Here is a 16,016-nt window from a genome sequence, read left to right on the forward strand (position 1 = left end):
TATTATTTGTTGATTGAAAAAATACAGCTTATAAACCAAAGTCCAAACGAACAGGGCGGTGGTCTTTAGCTTCCCTGTGGACGACGGTGATGAGGAGAGAAAAAATTGAAGAAAAACGTTTTTTTAAAAGGCATAGAAGTGAACCGAATGTCCGATAGCATTTGAAGAATTTTGCCAAAAAATCTACATACTCCTTTCACGTCAAGAAAAAAACAAATACACAATGCAGCTATGCCAGTGATTAACTAATCACCACGCTCCCATTCTCGTCTCGAGTCATTAGGCTACCGTAAAAGGTGCTTGAAGCAGGAGAGAGAAGGTTGGAGCCTTGGAGGAAGATCAAATGTCAAGGAGTGCCACTGTAAAGAGCAATGCTGATTGCTGAAGGAAGACGCTACTCAGAAGCATCTTCGTTCATTGATACTGAATCAAACAAATATATATATATATATATATATCTTGCGCTAGTTTCAATATCAGAACGCTGTGATCAGTCTTATATTGCACCATATATATGTCCTGCAGTATCTTTTTTGCTAGGAAAGTTGCAACTAGTTTACAATAACAAAGAAACACATGTCAGGCTATTGAATTAAAAAAAAAAGACCAAACTAAAGTTCGACAGCAATTCCCAGATTACAATGCTAGGCCAGGCCTAATCATATCTTAAGGTAAATTTTGTTTGTGAAAAGACATTCCAGAGTTCGATAGCCATTATAGATCACGATGCTACACCTTCTCCTTTCTTAAGGTGAGAACATGCATAATTCAGATCACTGCACAACATCTTCATATTCTTACCCCGTTTTTCAGTCTTAAAGAACAATTGTAAGTACGACAGCATAATTTGAGAGTCACATGGCAGTTTTCAGGAATTCCTCTACTGAAAAATTGTAAGCTGTATACTTGTTCATACTTCTACTGAAAAATATCTAAGAGCTTAAATACCCCCCTACATATTGAATAGTTATCGTAGAACATTCCAGAAGGCTGCAGTATCCTATATGATTATCATTAATTTGGGGTTGTTTGGATAATAGATACAGCAACTTAAGGCTTCAGAGTTCAGACTATGTATTGACTATGGGCTGTTCACTTCAACTTCTTCTGACTGCGTTGCAAGCTGTGGCTGCACCACCAAAGTCACGTACCTACGAACAGGCCCTATATTTTATAACAAAACAACGCACACGACTATAAAATAGGAAAAACCAATTTACAAAATATTCTTCTGCAGTGGTTACCATGAGTTATAATTTTTTTGTGTGTGATCTGTGTTGTCTGAGCAACTTGTCTATTCACCACCTCCATGCCATTCTCACAAAAAGAAAAGGACTAATTCATTCAAGTGATCTCTTTTGGAAACATGTGTTAACACACCTCTATTAGTGATTCACATGTTCCCCTATTTCAAGTCAAATTTACGTTATAGTTTTGGCCCGTTTTTAACAGTGCAGTTTCATTATTTTCAGTTATTTGCTGTTGTTGCTTGCTGCTCATTCATCTACTAGTATAGTCTGTAAATTTTCAACTTGATCTTAAGTCTTATTTCATTTTACAGCTCTTGTGGAGAACTTGACTGCTAAAATTAAAGCTTGGGAAAAGGAGAAGGGTATTCCATTTATGTTTAACAAGGCAAGTTCAATTACTCATTGTTCTTGTCAAACAAAAAGGCTTGTTAGTTTGAAACTGTGAATAGATCTGTGCTTACTTAATTTGGTATACTCATGTACAGGTGAGGCTGTTGGATTGTTTAGAAGAATACACCTGGAAGATATTCACAGTTTCAGAATACACCTGGAAGATACTCATGTACAGGTGAGGCTGTTGGTATACTCAAACAAAGCTCACCTGTATAGTCATGTACAGCTGTTGTCCCCGCTGAACGAAGATATAAACACCATGCATTATTGGCAATGATAATAATATGTAGTTCAGCAAAGCTCTGAGCATCAAAATCAAATAATTCAAATAGATTGGTTGGTGCCTCCTCCGGTTGAGGACAACCCACCAGTGCTTCAAACCAGGGGTCACCAATTTGTAAATACCTCCATGAGAAACTGGTTTTAGCAACTTTCCTAGCTAACAAGGGTTTGATACTCCTCTATCCTAATAAATTAAAATGCAGATGAGAAAAAAAAAAACCCTGGAATACTTACGATAACAGATAACTTCTCATATAGTAGCATATTGTGAACAGGTATTTGATGGCATACAAACATGTCAGTTCACCAGGATTGCATTCATGTATTCATGTGGAAGACTTCATGATCAAAAAGATATTTCTGTAATACTTTTTTTGACTCCTCTAGACTTGGCTTGAGTGTTGTACAAATCTCTTTTCCTTCCTAATCAATTGACAGAGTTCCAACCTCTTCCCCGAAAAAAAAGGGTAAGATGAGAGATAATATTTTGGCAGGATTTACAGCACACACAAGGAGATAATTAGAGTCCAAATCTATCAGAAAACAGACATTTGTGATAGTTCTGAATGACTTGAGTGTGCTATTGCTTGTTCATGCATGCAACGCCAAAAAGGCCTAGAAGTAGAGAAGGGCTCATCAATGCACATTGGACTCCAGATCAAGATCTAAAGCAGTCGAATTCCATTACCCATACCCATAACCAGAAGTCCAGAAGGGAAGGACCCATAGCAAAAGGAATTTTCTTAAAAACACTTCCACCTTGAGAAATGTCTAGTAACCACCAGGAAATTATGATATAAAATTACAAAAAAAAAACAGCTAGCATGGAAAAAATCCAGTTTCATGCTTAAGGCTCATCACTCAATCAGTGTTTCTTCACACAATTAACTATTTACTCAATCAGATTACAGTGGATCCTTGTCAGTCAGGATTGTCTAGAGAAAGAGAGTTCATGAGGAAAACAAGGAGCAATGAACGAGCTAAACCAGTCTACAGTAGAAAAGCAGTTAGATGATCAGACTGAGATCCATGACATCGAAATCCTTTTCATTGAGCAACTTCTGTAAATGTTATAGCCCCTGTTTTCAGCTAAAATAAGGAAATCTACACATGCACAAATTCTCAATAATGCAGAAAATTAGAAATAGGTGATGCAACAGTAACAACTAATAAGAATAACATTAACCAAATGTGTAATATAAGTGGTTGCACTGCACAGGAAGGGGATAGGAGTATAACTTCTGGTTTTTTTTACATCATCTATGATTTAGGACTTGTAAGCAGCAGGCAGCCATAGGTCATACAAGATTTCAACACAAAGACCACCAAGAGCTATATCAAATAAAAGGTATCCAGAGGAATATATTGAAATGTCAAAAAGTTTTTTTTTGGATATGGAGTGCATGCAATTCGAGGTCCTTTTCAAACTACCAATACAGGATATTTAGATTATAAAATAAAAAGTACGGCCTCCGTCTTGAAATATAAGGTATTATGGCTATGTACCTAGACAAGTACTTGTCTGTGTGCATAGCCAGAATCCATTATATTTTTGGATGGAGATAGTATCCAAAGGAATGAAATGAATTGTCAAGCTGTTGATCAATGTGAATCAAGGTCCTTTTCAAACTAACAATACAGGATATTTATTTATGTTATCAAATAAAAGGTATTCAAAGGTATGAAATGAAGCATCAACCAGTTGATCAGATATGGAATGCATGATACAGACAATGTGACTCAGAGTCCTTTTAACCGGTTCATTCAAAAAGTCCTTTTAACCACCAATGCATGATATTTAGGTTGTGTTTCTAACTTATCATGGGACTAACATGGTCATTTTTTTTAAGCACATAGAATAATTTGTTTTCCACATTTTTGAACCACTAGATAAGTATAAAAATTTTATTTTCAGACTTGCAGCATACAAGGATGATCATACCGTAAATATAGTCGATTTTAGGAGGTTTATTTTATTATGCTAAGCAAATAGGTTCAAAGATTTCACCAACTGAACAAACCTATATGATGTTACACCTGAACCGATCAGTCAAAATCTAAACTTAACTGAAGTAAACAAAAAGTGGGTTTATAACATTAAGTCATTAACTGATGCAGTGATGGCTGATGGTAAACCAACTAAGAGGCACAACAACCATAATATAGAAGGAACATAGATCATACTCTTTTACTCTGATAAATTGACAGATATATAACAAACAAGAAAAACAATATGTGTATCAGTTCATTTAGTTTATAAAATCTTCCAAACTGACCAACCAAGAATAGCTTTTTGGGTTATGAACACAAGATCAATAGGGGACAATCCTACACCTGTGCATTCCATTTGGTGAAATAATGCCAGGTTATTTTCGACAGCGCATGGTCATTGATACTGTTTCCCAAACCAGTTGTGAGCAAGAAGGCAGAATACAGACAACTTATAGGTTTGCCATGCTAACGAATCAAACTCCCAGTCTTTGCATCTCTGGTAAGCTTTCGGCTTTACATTTACCATTATTCACCCGCACTTATGGGAATCATGAAATTAACTAAATGAGGGACTTACATAACCATGAAAACAAAGGAGGCACTTATGGCAAGATAGATATTGCTAAACCATGCAATTTAATGTCTACACGTTTCGCATCAACTATGAAGCATTTAAACATTGGGTCGGTTTACCATTTTTTGTAAAAACAACTTAGATGTGCTAACATGCACACAAATGTGCCCACTACCCAAAAAAAAAGGACAGCTATATATCATAGTTGAATGTGTTACATGTCAACTAATGCTGGATTCCTGCACTAACCACAAATGCACATCACCTGCAAAATGGGAGACAAAGGTAACAAATTCAAGCACCACTCAGCCACTACGCCCAAACACGTATAACATTACAAACAGACCGGGCCTAGATAAGATATTCACGTAAGCAACCCCCAATTCACGTCCATAACCCTAGTCGCGAGGTCCTCACCCATAAACCACCGATTAGCAAGCAGATGACCCACAACCACAAACCGCATGCATCGTCACCATATGTAACGCCAGGCCAAATCATACGGACAGCAAACAAACAATTCGAAATTTCGAACTCAGAACTGCACAGGCGGAGACGCTATTTCTATCGCAACAAAAGGGGAATGCACCCAAATTCCTCGCAAAGCGGTAAAACGTCTAAATTTCGCGGATGCCTCACCTTGGGATCACGGCGCGCGAAAAGGCCCTCCCGGAGGAGGAGCAAATCAAGGCTCCACCGGTCCGTACCGGCGCTCCGCTTAGCAAATTCGAGTTCCAGCGCCCCCACACGGACGCGGCGTCATCAAACCCTGATGCAGGAACCGCGGAGGCGGGGGCGGCACGCGCCACACCCAGTCACCCGTATTAACAATTACGAGGGGTTAGACGAACGCCGAGACTAGGGTTCGAGGAAGGGAAGGGAGCGCGAGACGTACGCGGTCGTGGGGCGTCACGGCCTGGCCTCAAATTAAGCAGGGAGGCGGTGGAGAAGCCGCCGGCTCGGGGGACGCCGCTCCACCGGCGCGCATTTGGTTCCGATCGCCACGCGAGCACTAGGGCTTGTGCCGCCGCGGAAAAGAAGGTGAGGCGGCAAACGCCAAGGCGGCGCCCGCGGGATCGATCGAGATTCGAGAGGTGTGTGAAGCTTCTCCGACAAGGCGGGGGCAGCGGCCGAGAGGCGGGACGGGTCCGGCCAACCGCTGGGTCGGGTTCGATTCCGCTCGCCCGCCGCCCGCCGCCCGCCGCGCGCCGCGTCTCTGCTCCTCTCTATGACGCGTCCTGTTCACGTGCCGTGTGCCAAGCTGTCTACCGTCTGGTTCGTGTGCCGCTCTGTGCTACAACTTCCAGTGGGGTGTGTTGGTCAGAGACTCAAGAGTCCATCACTCGCATGGTGGCGTCATGGCGAGAATGACATTATGTATTATAATCCTTTCCCTCCAGGGAGTAATCAAAATCAGCAATTGAAATGTGTCCATCTCAGAGATGAAACAACTGCAAAGTTCATAACTCATGACTCATGACCACAACACTAGGGCTGTGTTTAGTTCGCGAATTTTGGGAATTTGGCTATTGTAGCACTTTCGTTTTTATTTGGCAATTAGCGTTCAATCATGGACTAATTAGGCTCAAAACGTTCGTCTCGCAATTTCCAACCAAACTGTGCAATTAGTTTTTTTTTCGTCTACATTTAATGTTCCATGCACGTATCGCAAGATTCGATGTGATAGCTACTGTAGCACTTTTTGAAAAACTTTTTGGGAACTAAACAAGCAGAATAATAGGAGGTCCATGGATATCCATCCGCATCTTTAGTTCAGGTCAACATTAGTAAAGGTACTTTATCAAAAGAAAAACATTAGTAGTAAAGGTACTAAAACTTAGATTTATCCTGGCTATGTTATGGTCTTTATTTATCCTTCGTCACATAAACAACTCGGAGGCAACCGACGACAGTTGAAAAGACCCCAAAATCCCAAATGCCACCAGATGTGACCAAGACATAAAAAGTTATGGCCACTTGAGCATTAATTACATGACCTATTAGTACTACTTGAGCATGATAGTTTCTTTCTTTAACTAACTTGTTTGTTTTAGGCTTCTACTTTAGCAAATTAAGTAAATCTGTTATGTCATGTCCTGATGTCCACCCAGCTGATCGACACGTCCGTCCTCGGCCAGGCAACCAGTCTACTTGCCTTCGATCTGCAAAGAAGAAATTTGTCAGCACAAAGGGTGAAAAGAAAAAAGATTAAACTTGGCTAGCAGTACTGATCAGCTAGCTTCGGACGTACGCGTACGCGGTTTGTTACCACAGCTGCAGACCGCGTCGACTGGAACTCCCACCGTCGGCGTCGGCGTCCGGCTGTGGCCACAGGCGCAGCATTGTGCTGGCCGCCGACTTCTCCTCCACAGCCAGGAGGTACGCGAATGACGGCGACTGTGGCAGCGGCGGCTCCGCCATCGTCGTTGTCTCCTCCGCCTCCACGCCTGCGGCGGCAGCTGCGTCGTCGTGGCGCCCGTTCTCGTTGATCTGCATCTCATCGCAGCGGCGCAATCACTTCATAGCTATGAGCTACCAGCTGATCGGTCGACTAGCTATCGATCACACGTCTATACGAGCTACTGTTCATGCGAAAAACTGAAATAGTTACAGCTACCTTGAACTGAAGCTCGTCGGTCAGGTTGATGAACAGCTCATCCTGCCAGAAAAACAAGGCACGCGATTAAAACTTTAACATGCAGAGGCAGTGTCCATCCTTAATTAGGATCACTGAACAGTAGATACCTTCCTTGCACGGACTTTACCGACGGCCGACTCGAGCTGCTGCTCGAGCTCGGCGAGCTCGACCACCGAGGTCAGAGACGACAGGTCTTCTCCCGTGTACGTCTTCAAGCTGGCCCCAAGTTGTTGGTACTCATGCTGCAGCTTGCTGAACTCCGCGGCCATCTGCTGCTGCTGCTGCAATGGGAAAAAAATTCAATCAGGAGCAGAGATGGCGCATAAACAGATTGATGAAGATACTGAAGCTGCATTGGGTCTGCGTACCTGATGATGATCATCAGTGTAGTGTGCCTCCTGATGGAAGAGTTGCGTGTTGGTGGCCGCCTCGTACCGGTGAATCAGATCAACCAAGCTTCGCAAATGGTGAGTGTGGAGTGCGTTAGTGTTAGGGATTTATAAGATTCTGGGATCATCCTATACTTTTTGCTAACCGAGATCAGTAATCGGCTTGGATTGCTTGTATTAATCGTCGGTGATCTGAAAACCTTACAAGCAAATGCCAACGGGATGAACACACCAACAACAACAAAAAAGACCTAATCCGAGCGACAATTAATCCAAGCAATCCCAATGGGATGAACACAACCAAAAAATGATATGGCAGTGAAATCGGGCAAGAAAAGGTCCACAGCAATTTAGTCACCCAGACCTGGCCGGTGAGGAGTAGTCGAACAGCTTGCCGCGTTCGGAGAAGACGATGACCCCGATGTCCACGTCGCAGAGCACGGCGAGTTCCTCGGCTTTCTTGAGCAGCCCCTTGCGGCGCTTGGAGAAGGTCACCTGCCGGCTCACCTTGTTCTCGATCCTCTTCATCTCCACCTTCCCACGCCCCATTGCCCTTGCGCCGCCTTGTGAGCCTCAAAACCCTGCCCAGCAGAACAACGAGTCGTGCTTTGTAGGTGCGGAAATGGAGAAGGTCGTTCTCAGAAACTCAGATCCCCTTCCCTTAGCGCTTATATAAGCCAAAGAGCCGTGCTTAGGTGCGGAAATGGAGAGGACAATGCCTGGAAGTTACTCACCCACCTGATACTGTTCGGTCGAAAATGTGAGTTGCCGATCAACAAATCCAAGAGCAAAACACTTTTCCCATTCCCATTCTTAAAATAGCGTGGTTTATTTATAAGACATTTCTATTCAGCTCTTTTATGTATATAGTAGATCTAAAACATAAAAAAGGCATGAGCACAAATAACCCATTTGTTAAGCTAGTCAAAGGACTGAATAGCGAAGTCAAAAATAAGCGATGGTCCCTACTTAGAAAAGAGAGGTGCTTGCCGTCGAGACAAGCACTTTCCTCTACAAGCACCTTCCTAGAAGATTCATAGGCCCCTGAGATTTCTGCAACGTGTAAATCCCCTTTGTCCAGAGGACCATTGCACGGAAAACACCTCTGCTGACCGTCTGATCAGCGCACAGCGGAAAATTTGAACTCGCGCACTGTTTGCTATAGTGCCGTGTACATGCGCCCGCGAGACAGAAGTAAACCTCAGCAGCAAGTTACAATCCTTAATTGCAAACATTGCCGAGTCCGGTCAAATTTGGGCGCCGACATGACACATTATGCCGCCCATGGGAGTAGATACCTTCCTTGCACGGACTTTACCTGTTGTATTCAGAATATACAAAGGTGCACCCAGCAAACATTGCCAAGTCCAGTCAAATTCAGTGGAAATGACTGATTTGGTCTTTGGAGTAAACGACCATGGCCCAACTCTACTGGATCTCAGGCCTTGTTTAGTTGCTAAACTTTGAATGTGCAAAGTTGACAAAATATACTGTAGCATCCAATCGTTGACTAATTAGGCTCAAAATATTCGTCTCGCAAAGTACAACTAAACTGTGCAATTAGTTTTTAATTTCGTCTACTTTTAGTATTCCATGCATGTACCGCAAGTTTGATGTGACGGGAAATCTTCTTTTTACATGGTACCAAAGTTGGAAGTTTGGGAGGAACTAAACAAGGCCTCAGAATTCAACTAGACACAAGGTCTGAAAACGATTTTTTCTTCCATGAATTAACAGCACCTTACATGCTACCAATCAAGAGCAACGGAAAAAAAAAGAGGGGGGGGGGGGGGGGGGGGGTGGAGAGAGAGAGAGAGAGAGAAGAGGAGCATGAACACGAACCGCACAACACAACCAGAGCATAGAAGCATTAATACCCAGCATTTCATATCAGAGGCCTCATGGAGGCAAACTTTTAGAACGGAAGGAAACGGTATGGTAACTTTAATCCACTAGATACTAATCATTATCCTTTCAACTAACATCACAGCAGAAATGAAACTACCATGATGCTACACCCTACTTAGAATCACCTGTTTCAGTTTGATACCCAACGATATTAGCTAACGAAAGCCTGCAGTTTGGACAACCTAAAATGAGCTCTGAATCAGGTGATAGCTTCTGAGCAACATTCTCAGCCACTTTCATGCAGAGACTGCTGCTCTTCAGGAGCTTGCCCCTGCTGTTCCTGAGGCTCCTGCCACAAATACGTCACTGGGTAGCTTTGCTGGGCACCATAAACCATTCCAGGACCAGGCACCTGCTGCTGTTGCATGTAGTAGTATGGATATGCATCTACTGGGGCTCCCATGGGTGGCAACCCAGCCCTTGGAAGCCCAACTCCGTCCTCCTTCATCTCATCCCTGGGAACAATGTCGACCAAGAAGTCGTAAATGTCAGTCCTAGTGATGGCTGCTGCAATGTCATTCTTCTGCAAGGTGCGGCGCTTGTTCTCCTCAGTGTGCATCCACGACCTCAGTGTCAGCTCCAGTATGAATATCTCACAAGCTTTTGCAAAGACCACAGGAGCTTCAGCTGAGATCATGCGAACATCCTCATCAGCCTTCATGATCTTCTTTATCCTCGCAAGTGGCAAGTTGTGGTTCTTGAAATCAGTCGTCGCCTCAATTTCAGCCATGCGTTCAGCCCAGAACTGCTGAAGCTGCTGCTGTTGCTGCAGCTGGAGCTGTTGTTGGAATTGTTGAGCTTGTTGGTAGACAATCTGGTGCTGAGCATTCATATGAGCAGGGTTGGCTGGGAATGGTTGTGCTGACTGTAAACCAGCAGATGCAACTGCAGGAGCAGCTACTGTTGCTGCAGGCGGATAGGCAGAGGCAGGATACACTTGTGATCCACCAGCAGCAACACCCATTGCAGGCTGAGGCTGAGAGGATGGTTCCATGTCCACTCGCTCTTGCACAAAAATCTAAGATCTTTCCAGAACTGCAAAAGAAGAAACAGATTAATCGATCAGTCCAAATTTAATTAGGAAAATTAGAAACAGTCCTGAACTTCTATGTAATTTAAAGAAGTAAAACAAGGTTATTTCCGTTTTGTCTGCAAGAACAAGATTCTTTTGTGCACATGAACTCGACCTCTTGCAATTGTATTAAAATTGATTTCCATTCTTGGATAGCCCAAGCAGACCAGCTTCTGTCTCACCATCCAAAGAACCATCATTTAAATATCTCCACCAGATAAAGACAACAGATGCAGAGGGATAAAATGCAGTCAGATAGCGACAAACCATATTCCTACATCTCAATTCAAAAGCATGATCATATATGAACACATGCTCATATTTGGAAAAAAATACAAAGTAGTAGAAATATCGGACTCTCGGGTACTAGAAAATGCATTTAGGATCGTTGGCTTGTTCATTTGGCCAGATCACTATCAGCTCGAAAATAGACCTACGATGACCTATCTAAGATCAAAGTTCTGACAAACCTTCCTGTGGCATACTAAAATCAAAATGCCCTTAGTCTCAGATTGGAACACTGGAAGATAGGATGCAATGCACAACCAGTTCCATAATAGTGGTTAGACAAGAAAATGTCAGCCATGACCATGAGTATGACTTCTTAACAATAATGCCCAGGAATCGGCTTCACAGGTCGCTGCAAGAATTAAGGAGGACATTGAGCAAACGAAAAGGGCTTTAGAAAGGGGGAACTAGCAAGCCGGTGCTGGAGCTGCACCCAGGCAGTGGTTCTGTGTGTTTGCCACTTCTTTTTTCCTTTGCTTTCGCTTTCGTTCGGACTAAAATCTGTACATAACTCCCTTTTATTCTACCTTAATTGAGAGGCAGAGCTCCTGCCGTTCATTTCAAAAAAAAAAGTATGACTTCTTAATTAGAAAGGGGATGACAACTAAATGGATGCTGAGATTTGTGTCCAAATTGAAGCAAATCATGAATTGCAGAACCAAAAATCAGATCTCAACAATTTCGGACTCGATCAGATGAACAGACTTAGATTAATTCTAAATATCCCCATTAGCACATAACAGAAAGATGGCTAGTAACCTTGTACTTACCCATGCAAAACCAATTCCACTGGAGAACTTATCTTTTCAAATTCCACAAGTATCATGTACTTTTTTTTATTTGCACAAGTGTCATGTAGTGAATGGGCATATATATTGCATTACGTCGAGAAGGATATGGCTATTGGATAAGGATAACGTGCTACTAATACAGCAAGCAGTGAATGTTATGCAATCACCTTGTCGTTCCACTGGAGAGCTTATCTTTTCAATCTCCACAAGTATCATGTGTTTTTTTATTTGCACAAGTGTCATGTAGTGAATGGGCAGATATATACCGACAGGATGGATATGGATGTTAGATAAGGATGACGTGCTACTAATACATCAAGCAGTGAATGCTATGCAATCACCTTCTCATTTTGCACCTTTTAGACATTCTGAAATAAATAAAGTCTTTTAATATGTATGCACCAAGGATAGGTGGGTCCTACTAACTCTTTTGTAGCAAAATAGCATGACGGTTAGTGGTTTCAAACTTTCAAGGTCGTCCTAATGGTATTTGTCAGATTGTGTGAAACTGAAACAATGCGCCAATTAGAAGTAATGGTATTTGTCGGATTGTGTGAAACTGAAACAATGCGCCAATGAGAACTAATGGTATTTGTCGGATTGTGTGAAACTGAAACAATGCGCCAATGAGAACTAATGGTATTTGTCGAATTGTGTGAAACTGAAACAATGCGCCAATGAGAACTAACTGCATTTGTCGGATTGTGTGAAACTGAAACAATGCGCCAATGAGAACTCGTGGATAACTTAGAGCAACCAATCATATTCTGGCTTAAGGCATCATGTGGTTATAGGATGTAGCCAACAATGTAAGACCTCTTGGGTTGAACTAGTGGTTGTAAGGCCATTGACACAAGTCCTCTTGGTCTTAGCCCTAGCCACCTTCAAGTGAAACTAAGTGAACCATGTAGTTGGACTGAGGATCTGCTGGGTCAGGGGATCTTGGATTATTGAGATAGTTATGGAGATCTAAACTATATTTGATCCTCATTTAAGTGTACTATAGATATAGATATAAGGTTGTCAAGTTCCAGATCTTGAATAGAATCCACGATGCTCAAATCAATAATTTTACATGTTGCATGATTCCAAAAAATAATACCACCAGTCATGAATACATGACATTTTGGGAAGTAGAAAAAAGCTAACACTAGTACCACTAAGATTACACAATAATTTACATGAGTAAAAATATCAAAATATGATAAAAAAAATACATAACAATATAGCACAAATGAAGGGCATTATATCTTTATATAATAGAACATCATATGCCAAGCAGTTATTTACAATCGATTACAGTAGGAGAGAGGGTAGCATGTAAATCATGATCATGATCCTACAAGTTGTTTTTGGCTAGAACTAGAACACTATCTAGATACTGTGCCTAGAGCAATATTCAACGCAACCTAGGGTTGTAGAAACGTAGCAATATAAGGCTCAAGAGGAAACTATGGAACCTTTGTATTTGTATACATGGAAACTATTCCTATGATTGATTTATGTAATGCAAACAGTGACATGACTTATGGACAGGATTGCTCTTGACAGAACAGGTACCATCAGAGCCACACGTACAAACACAAAACTGGACACCCTCAAGTACTTGCTTTTACCTAAAAGAAGATGGACACCAGTTCCCAAAAATGGCGGCCGTCTGTTCATGTATGTGAAACTTAGGGGGCGTTTAGTTCCGGAATTTTTTTGGCTTTTAGCTACTGTAGCACTTTCGTTTGTATTTGATAAAAATTGTCCAATTATGGACTATTTAGGCTTAAAAGATTCGTCTCGCCAATTACAGGCAAACTGTGCAATTAGTTATTCTTTTTACCTATATTTAATGCTCCATGCATCTGCCGCAAGATTTGATGTGACGGGGAATCTTGAAAATTTTTGGTTTTTGGGTGGGATCTGAACAGGGCCTTAGCTGTTGGCGAAGGAGAGCAAGTTATGGGGGGCAAAACAGATCTACTACTAATTTTCTGACAAATTTTCAGAAACAGAGGCGCAGCACTTCTTTTTAATAGAAAATCTGGCATTGCAAGTTTCTTTTCATCGTGATCTTTGGTAGGGCCATGACCCTTTCCTACTTTCTACTCGTTTGTAACTGAAAAAAAGATGGAAAATTGCTGTTTGAGGTAGGCACCCGAGATGAACAGATTATCCAAAGCAGCAAAATGGAGGAGAAGCGATTCAAGCGAATCGGGATTCGCGGACGAGAAGGCTTGAAACAAGCCGATCCCCGACCGAATTTGACGACAGAAGACTGAAAGACACACGGTTTTCAGAGGTGCACTATTTTTTGTAGTCAATCTATCGTCAGACTAAATTAAACGTGCTTTTTAGTTGCAAATGTGGAAAGGAACATATCACCAGTACAGCGCGCAAAAAAGAAAAACTATGCTAGAGCTACTCGAACTAAACAAACAGCTGAGAAAACTAGATCGACGAGAGCAGGGGGGAATTCGTAACAACTTCGCAGAAGCGAAATCTACTGCAGCAGCAGGAACCGGAAGCTCAGGTCCGTTCTTTCGTCAGCCCAATTTTTTGCAACGCGCCACACAGCTTTAGAGCGATCACAGTCCCCAAATCCCCAATTCCGCAACGAAGACAGAAACGCGCAAAGAATCTCCAAAGACGGCCACGAGAGGTCCAAGAAAACCCCGGATCATACGAGTAACAAATCGAGGACAGAAATTCCGACACTCACTTGGAAGTTGCAGCAGCAGAAGGTCGGCCGACGGGCGGGCGCCGGACGAGACGCCCCCTTCCTCGCGGCTGGCTCGGCTAGGGCAGGGATTGGAGAATGGGGAGAGGAAGCCTCCTGGCCTCCCTTCTCTCTCTCTCTTCTGTCTCCTCGACTTCCCCCTCTCTCTCTCCTGTCTCCTCTGGTCCTCGACTCCTCTCCCCTACCTCGGTTCTTAAATTCTCCTCGGAGCGAGAGCGTGCGTCCTATTGGCAGCACCACCTGGCGCTGCCGGGTCCAGGCCAGGCCAGGCCTCCGCCCGGTCCGTACCGAGGCCCCCGCCCCCAGCTCTGGTTGGGCCTGGGGCCCAAGCCGCCCAGGTGGTGTTCCGGGCCCGTGGCGCGGGGCCCGGGCGTCGGTGGCAGTGGAAACGGACGGTGGCCCAAGCCGCCCAGTATAACCCTCAACACTCTGCGGTTGTTGGCATATTGTCGGCTACGGAAAGGGCAGCGGCTCATGATTAGACTACTGTTACCGCAAGCGACAGCCTGACAGCTGCGTTTGTGTGCTCGGTCTCGCTCTCGCGCACGCGTTGACGACGGCAAGATCCCCGGACCCCTGGACCCTGGTTGGTGGTTTTGGTAGATTTCTTTGGTGCAGGAGGATCTTGCTGGGCTTTTTTTTTTTACCAGGATGAACAAGGTCGCGTTTGAGTTTTGACAGTGGTGATGAACTGGTGAAAGTTGAGATGGTCATGAACTCTCTGGAATGCGCGTCGGACGTACGGTTACCTAACGCTGACGGCGCTCACGGACGTACGAGTACGAACGACGGTTGGCCTTGGTGGGAGGATAAGGACGGAGCAAAGCAAATGCTCCTCCGAGTAATCGAGCACAGCAAATGCACATGACGCAGCGCATGAGGCGGGATTTCAGTTCAATTTTACCTTTCGGCCATTGATAGATTCAGTAATACTGTAACAGGCCGCGGCCATGTCATCGATCGGCCGCAAACAACATTCAATAATTGGATGATGACATGCTCCTCGTCGCCGACGTACGCGTGGTTGTCGTCCTCGTCCGACTCCGATGACACTGACCGAAACCGTACCGTGTCCTGCCGTCACTTGTGTTCATTCAGTAAAAAATAACAACTTTTGCATGAATAATGGGCGTGACTGGCTGAAAAGTAAAAAAAAGGCATCAAACAGTGAAAACCTATGTTTAGGACAAACAGTAGCCATCATAAAAAAACATCCGATGTTATATGAAATATTTTGAATCGCCAATTTTGTTCCTATACTGCAAACAAGGTTAAGGCCATGTCCGTTTCGCTGAAATTTTGGTTATGCTGATTCGTTGTGAGATGAAAACACCGTTCGTTCGCTGAAAAGTACTGCTAAAGTTGTGTCGTGGAACAGGGTCTAAGTTTTTTTATTGTTTCTTCTCATCGTCCATGCACATATTTTTGCTTCATATACGGATGGAGTTTCATTGTTCGAATCGGTATATAATGTTAAACTTTTTTGTTTTGATGAAATTGCTTTCCTCCCTATTTTGTTGGTGGGGTTGTAGCTGTTGCTACTTAGTTGCACATACTCGTTTTGGCAATTTAGTTCTGTCATAAATTAAACAATTTTTTAACTTGGGATAAGTTTATAAAAAACACATTGACATCTACAATATCTAATGAGTTTGTTAATTTTACCATGAAATAGGTCTTGATTGTGAATTTATTTGGTATTATATTCCCT

The 16,016-nt window shown here is 43.0% G+C and overlaps 2 protein-coding genes and 1 long non-coding RNA gene across 5 annotated transcripts; all 3 read right to left on the reverse strand.

Annotated features, from left to right (window-relative positions):
- Positions 1-1,707: 1,707 nt before the first annotated feature.
- Positions 1,708-5,526, reverse strand: LOC136527618 (uncharacterized). 3 transcript variants are annotated; one of them, XR_010776863.1, is made up of 3 exons: positions 5,131-5,526; positions 1,852-4,756; positions 1,708-1,767 (listed from the first exon to the last, which is right to left on the reverse strand). It is a non-coding gene; the product is annotated as an uncharacterized lncRNA (long non-coding RNA). The 3 variants fall into 3 exon arrangements; XR_010776864.1 differs by having other exon boundaries at positions 1,708-3,004; XR_010776862.1 differs by having other exon boundaries at positions 1,708-4,756.
- A 980-nt stretch (positions 5,527-6,506) lies between these two features.
- On the reverse strand, positions 6,507-8,067 carry LOC136527614 (truncated transcription factor CAULIFLOWER A-like). Its single transcript, XM_066520401.1, has 6 exons — positions 7,883-8,067; positions 7,498-7,585; positions 7,237-7,410; positions 7,109-7,150; positions 6,749-6,981; positions 6,507-6,653 (listed from the first exon to the last, which is right to left on the reverse strand). The coding sequence occupies exons 1-5, from the start codon at positions 8,065-8,067 to the stop codon at positions 6,757-6,759; spliced, it is 714 nt and encodes a 237-aa protein (XP_066376498.1). The 3' UTR covers positions 6,507-6,653; positions 6,749-6,756.
- A 1,321-nt stretch (positions 8,068-9,388) lies between these two features.
- Positions 9,389-14,506, reverse strand: LOC136527609 (nuclear transcription factor Y subunit C-4-like). Its single transcript, XM_066520397.1, has 2 exons — positions 14,288-14,506; positions 9,389-10,461 (listed from the first exon to the last, which is right to left on the reverse strand). Exon 2 carries the CDS (start codon positions 10,418-10,420, stop codon positions 9,653-9,655), a length of 768 nt encoding a protein of 255 aa, XP_066376494.1. The 5' UTR covers positions 10,421-10,461; positions 14,288-14,506; the 3' UTR covers positions 9,389-9,652.
- Positions 14,507-16,016: the final 1,510 nt, after the last annotated feature.

Source organism: Miscanthus floridulus, chromosome 19, assembly GCF_019320115.1.
Source record: "Miscanthus floridulus cultivar M001 chromosome 19, ASM1932011v1, whole genome shotgun sequence".
Taxonomy (NCBI): domain Eukaryota; kingdom Viridiplantae; phylum Streptophyta; class Magnoliopsida; order Poales; family Poaceae; genus Miscanthus; species Miscanthus floridulus.

What these genes read in the sequence shown, in the direction of transcription:
- LOC136527614 (XM_066520401.1), bottom strand. Translation starts at nt 8,067, where the DNA reads ATGGGGCGTGGGAAGGTGGAGATGAAGAGGATCGAGAACAAGGTGAGC. An exon ending in ACACTGATGATCATCATCAG is followed by an intron (nt 7,411 to 7,497) that starts GTACGCAGACCC and finishes TTCCCATTGCAG; the next exon opens with CAGCAGCAGCAGATGGCCGC. An exon ending in GTAAAGTCCGTGCAAGGAAG is followed by an intron (nt 7,151 to 7,236) that starts GTATCTACTGTT and finishes TTTTTCTGGCAG; the next exon opens with GATGAGCTGTTCATCAACCT.
- LOC136527609 (XM_066520397.1), bottom strand. Translation starts at nt 10,420, where the DNA reads ATGGAACCATCCTCTCAGCCTCAGCCTGCAATGGGTGTTGCTGCTGGT.